The sequence below is a fragment of the Cystoisospora suis genome, assembly GCF_002600585.1.
Source record: "Cystoisospora suis strain Wien I chromosome Unknown contig_2769, whole genome shotgun sequence".
Taxonomy (NCBI): domain Eukaryota; phylum Apicomplexa; class Conoidasida; order Eucoccidiorida; family Sarcocystidae; genus Cystoisospora; species Cystoisospora suis.
This window is the reverse complement of record NW_027155565.1, coordinates 1,270-5,920: the sequence shown is the minus strand read 5'-3', so window position 1 is coordinate 5,920 and position 4,651 is coordinate 1,270. Positions and strand designations below refer to the sequence as shown.

At 41.4% G+C, this 4,651-nt stretch overlaps 3 protein-coding genes across 3 annotated transcripts in view; all 3 read right to left on the bottom strand.

The window, feature by feature from the left end:
• Positions 1-25: 25 nt before the first annotated feature.
• CSUI_005749 (uncharacterized protein) lies at positions 26-417 on the bottom strand (the record flags this gene model as incomplete). Its single annotated transcript, XM_068065919.1, has 1 exon — positions 26-417. A coding segment is annotated over one exon (204 nt), but the record flags the coding sequence as incomplete, so codon positions are not given.
• A 111-nt stretch (positions 418-528) lies between these two features.
• On the bottom strand, positions 529-1,636 carry CSUI_005748 (uncharacterized protein). The gene has a single exon (XM_068065918.1). The coding sequence runs from the start codon at positions 947-949 to the stop codon at positions 593-595; it is 357 nt and encodes a 118-aa protein (XP_067922106.1). The 5' UTR covers positions 950-1,636; the 3' UTR covers positions 529-592.
• Positions 1,637-1,729: 93 nt separating this feature from the next.
• The window catches only part of CSUI_005747 (otu family cysteine protease), a gene marked incomplete at its 5' end in the record, with an annotated part of 4,168 nt that continues 1,246 nt past the window's right edge, over positions 1,730-4,651 (bottom strand). The window contains 2 exons of the mRNA XM_068065917.1: positions 1,730-3,024; positions 4,236-4,329. Coding sequence (XP_067922105.1) covers positions 2,839-3,024; positions 4,236-4,329 — 280 coding nt within the window. The remainder of the gene's footprint in view (positions 3,025-4,235; positions 4,330-4,651) is intronic.

Sequence of the window (4,651 nt, the reverse complement as noted above, 5' to 3'; positions counted from 1 at the left end):
CTTTCTCTCCTCCTCCTCCTCATGTGGACCTCCGTGCCATACCATGAAGTAGAAGAGACCATCCATCTTTGCTATAAGCTTGAATCATTCCCTATCTTCTTCCTCTTCTTTCTCTCCATCTCTATTCTTCTTCTGCTTCACTCCTCTCTCTCTCGCTCTCTATCTCTTCTTCTTCTGCTTCACTCCTCTCTCTCTCTCTCTCTCTTCATCTCTATCTCTTCATGTATCTTTCTTTGTATCTTTCTTTCTTTGTGTCATCTACGTCTGTCTTCAAGAGTCCCTTACTCTTCTTTTCTTCTTCTTTCTCTTCTCTTTCTTTCTTCTTTTCTTTGCAGCAAATAACAATATCAGCTACAGCTCGACACCTTTGCGTGGGGCCTCTTCTTCTGCTTCTCAAGAGATGAATTTTCTTCTTCCTTCTTCTCCACCCGCTTCCCCCCCCTCGAAATCTTCTCAGCAACTCCCGAAAAGCAAAGAAGGAAGAAAAACGCCTATCCAAGCTCGGCCTACACTTGAAGACGCTATCTACTCTTCTTCTCCGCCCCCCCCCTCCCCGGCGACGAATACTAAGCTCGCTTCTCCCTCTATGCCTTCAAGCAGCTATAACCCTAGCCATCATTCGTCTCTTCCTTCTTCTCTTCAACCTATCAAGAAAGAAGTAAATTCTTTCCGCTCCAAAGACGACCTCCCACCATCTAAGACAGGGGGAGACAAAGAAGATGAAGGAAGAAAGGAAGGAAGCGTTGGAAGAGGGGGTTCGGCTTATATTCGGTCCACACGGACTGCTGCTGCTGCTGGGGCTGGTGGAGGGGGCCATAGCGGAGCTAGTAGTAGTAGTCATAGTAGTAGTAGTCATCCTCCAACTACTTGTATAGGTGTCGCAGGGGGGAGCCATAGAAATCTCTACCCGTCGACTACGAATGTGAATTATCATCCTACGGTCATCCATCAGGGAGGCACCGCGAACACGGGGGGGGAGTTCAAGGCTTCTTCTTCTCTCTTGAAAGGAGACAGAGATGGAGGAGGAGGAGGAGGAGGGAGAGGATATGCTTCGGGGAATGGGAATAAGAAGAAATGAAAGAAGAAGAAGAAGAAAGAAAGTGAGAAAGAAAAGAAAGAAAGAAAGAAGAGAAAGAAAGATTCTAGAAGCAAGAAGAAGATTCCATTTTTGCTTCTCCTTTTTCTTTCTTCTTTTCTTAGTTCACTCGCTTTCTCTCTTTCTTCATTTCCATCAAAATGCATTCTCTCGATCTCTTCTTCCTTGTTCCTTTTCATCTTCATCCATTCACTCCTTAAGTCTCTCTTCTGCTTCTTCTCTTTCGTTCTCTTTCTCTCTCCCTCTCTCTCCTGACTTGCAGAGGGTTGACTTGTGTGTGTCTCTCCTTAGCTCTCACGTTGAGAATGACACCTCATTCACCTCATACACACTTGCACATCTATCTTTGATCTATCTGGCGATCTGTCTTTAAACTCTCTATCTATTTATCTATCTATTTGTAATCTATCTATCTATGTCTTTAATCTATTCACCTATCTATCTATCTTCTTCTTCTCCTCTGTTGCTCCCCTACCGAAAGAGAAGGAGACAAGCGCAAAGGAGACGAGACGTTCCTCTTCTTCTTCACCTCATTTCCCTTGTCATCATTCAGTCGTCTTCTCTAGCATTTTCATATAAACTGCTTCTATATGAACTATGACAACTCCTATATTGATATATATATATATATATGGATGGAAGGTAAAACATAAAGACTTGAAGAGCTGTGAAGGTATTTGAAAGAAGCGACGCGAAACAACTAGAAAGAAGAAGAAGGGTAGTAGCAGAGGAGTTCATATGGTAAAATGAATATGATATGTCAAGAGAAGAAGATAAGAAGAAAGAATGAAGATCAGAAAAGAATCGAAGTTAGAAGAAGAAGAAAGAGGAGTGCAAAGTGAGGGAGAGCGTAGGAGCCGAAGTCCAGTAGAAAGAAATAGAAATAGCCCATACATATGATGTGTACATGCTGCTTGATGAGGAACCCAGAATAGAACATACAGACAGGAAAAGAAAGAGTGAGAAAGAAAGAAGGTGATTTCTTTCACTAAGAGAGTCGGTTTCATTACTCCTTCTTTATTCTCTGTCTCTTTGTAGACATTTCATTGATAGAAAAGTATTAAGAACGACGACAGACAGGAAGGCTACCCACGAGTTGCTCCTGTTTGATCACGATACTCCCTGTCTCTTTTGAAAAGAGAACATTTACGTAGATCTAGAAAGAATGACGAAAGAATCCCACCTGTCTTTTCTACTTCTCGAGAAGAAAAAGAAAAGGAAAGGAAGGAGGAAGGAACAAGCAAAGGGGAGAGAGAGGTTGAATGAGTGGGGTGAATAGACAGATACACATATGTAGATCACACAGGTGTGAGGTGTATGTACATCGAGACATCTGGGCATACACCTGAGAAGGAAGAGGAGAGGAGAGAGATAAGCAACATAAGGGCCAAGACATTAAGAGAGAATCTTTCATCTTTCAAAAAGTATGATGAGACTTCCAAGCCTCCACGAAAGAAAAGCAAGAAGAACCAAAAGAAGGAAAATATTCAAATGCATCCACTACAGACAGATAAAAGAAAAGAAACAGCGAAGGCGATAGATAGATAGATTAAAGATAGATAGTCTAGCTATAGGCGGATCAAATCCAGCTGAAAAGAGAAAGAGTGTCTTCAAATATATATGTATATGAATAGATCTCACAGGGTATAATATGTACAGCGTACATACAAGCATGCATATATATACATACACCTGGAGTGTATGCAGAGTGTAGTAGTAGTAGTAGTCGTAGCCGATGATATTTAGGAATCTTCTTCTTCTTCTTGTTGTTCTGTGAGAAGAGAGACGACAGAATTATAGTGACCTCCAGCAGATAAAAGATGCTTATGAAAAGAAAGTCGGAGAGGCTCACGTTGATCTTCTTCTTCATCTTCTTCTTCTTCCTTCCTCGCTTGTTTACCTGCCCCTCCGTTTGCAAATTCTTCTCCCTACGAGAAAAAAGAAAAGAACGGGAGAAGAAAACTAGTTCTCTCTCAGTTGGTTCTGTATATCTTCCGAAGCGCTTCTGTTCTTCTTCGACGGAAGAATATGAGGTGTATGTACACCACATGACCTTCTCATGTAGATATACGCATACATACACACTCATACATACATACATAGTCATACAAATTCCTAGATAGAGAGATACACACAGACGTCCATAGATGCGCTTGCAAGATGCTCTCTCTCTCTCCTCTATACAAACCTTTGAATAGAGATATCTACTTGCCTTCATCTCTCCATTCTCTCATACATGGATCTATATACATACATATATATATATACATGAGAAGAAGAAGAGATCTCTGTATACACAGCCCAAGGTGCACAGAGGAATATACGTGTATGCGTATGTCTATATCTGTATATATGTAGTACATCTTAAGATAACTGCGGGCGAATATACGTCATCTCACTAGTACGCGGCCTCCAAGCTAGTCGCGGCGTAGATTCTTTCTATCTGTATTTCTCTCTAGACTCTTTCTATCTTTCTTTCTAGACTCTTTCTATCTTTCTCTCTAGACTCTTTCTATCTTTCTCCCTAAACTCTTTCTATCTGTCTTTCTCTCTAGACTCTTTCTATCTGTCTTTCTCTCTAGACTCTTTCTATCTTTCTTTCTAGACTCTTTCTATCTTTCTCCCTAAACTCTTTCTATCTGTCTTTCTCTCTAGACTCTTTCTGTCTTTCTCTCTAGACTCTTTCTATCTTTCTTTCTAAACTCTTTCTATCTTTCTCTCTAGACTCTTTCTGTCTTTCACTCTGTCTATAGTCGGTCGTCTTCAGTCTTGCCTACTCGTGGCTGGTAGGTATGTCTCTCCCTCTATCAATGAGCTCTGAGGGGGGGCAATCTAGACAGACCCCTCGCTTAATGATCTAGACCTCTAGACACGCAGGCGGGGTGTGCTTTAGAGTTGATAAGAAGCAGACAGGGAGGAAAAGGAGCTACTTGCTGACGTGACGAATGACAAAAAGAGAGAGAGAGATCTACCTACAGAGAGATGTGAAGGCTCAACAGAAAGGCCTTTGCATAAAAAGTCTTCCTAAGAATCGAGAAGAAGAAGAACAGACGTCACCTAAATACATTTCTTCAGGACTCTAAAGAGAAAGAAAGAAAGAAAGAGTGAGAAAGAAAGAAAGAAAGAAGAGAGGCCTTACATAGTGAAGAGGAAGAAAGAGATCTCCGTTCATTTGGTAGACAAGTAGATGACGCTTCAATAGCCGTGCGATGATTTGAAGCTCCAACTCGCCTCTACAGACGGAGAAAAGAGACAAAAGGAAACCCAACAGAGAAACTCACAGAGAAAGAAAGCGGTATTGGTTCAAGATTTGAAAGAGAAAGAAAGATTTGAAAGAGAAAGAGAAGAGAAGAATGAATAGCTCGACAATTGCCATCAGCTTCCAGAATGAGGAGGATGGAAAACAGCAAAGCCTGGTGGTCATTCATAAGAAAAGAAGAAGAAGAAGTCTCTTCATCTTTTCTTTCTCTCTTTCTTGAAGGGAGACAGATAGAGGATGAAAGAGACAGAAATGACTTGGTACGATCAAGCGCAGAGAATCGAAGAGAAGGAAAG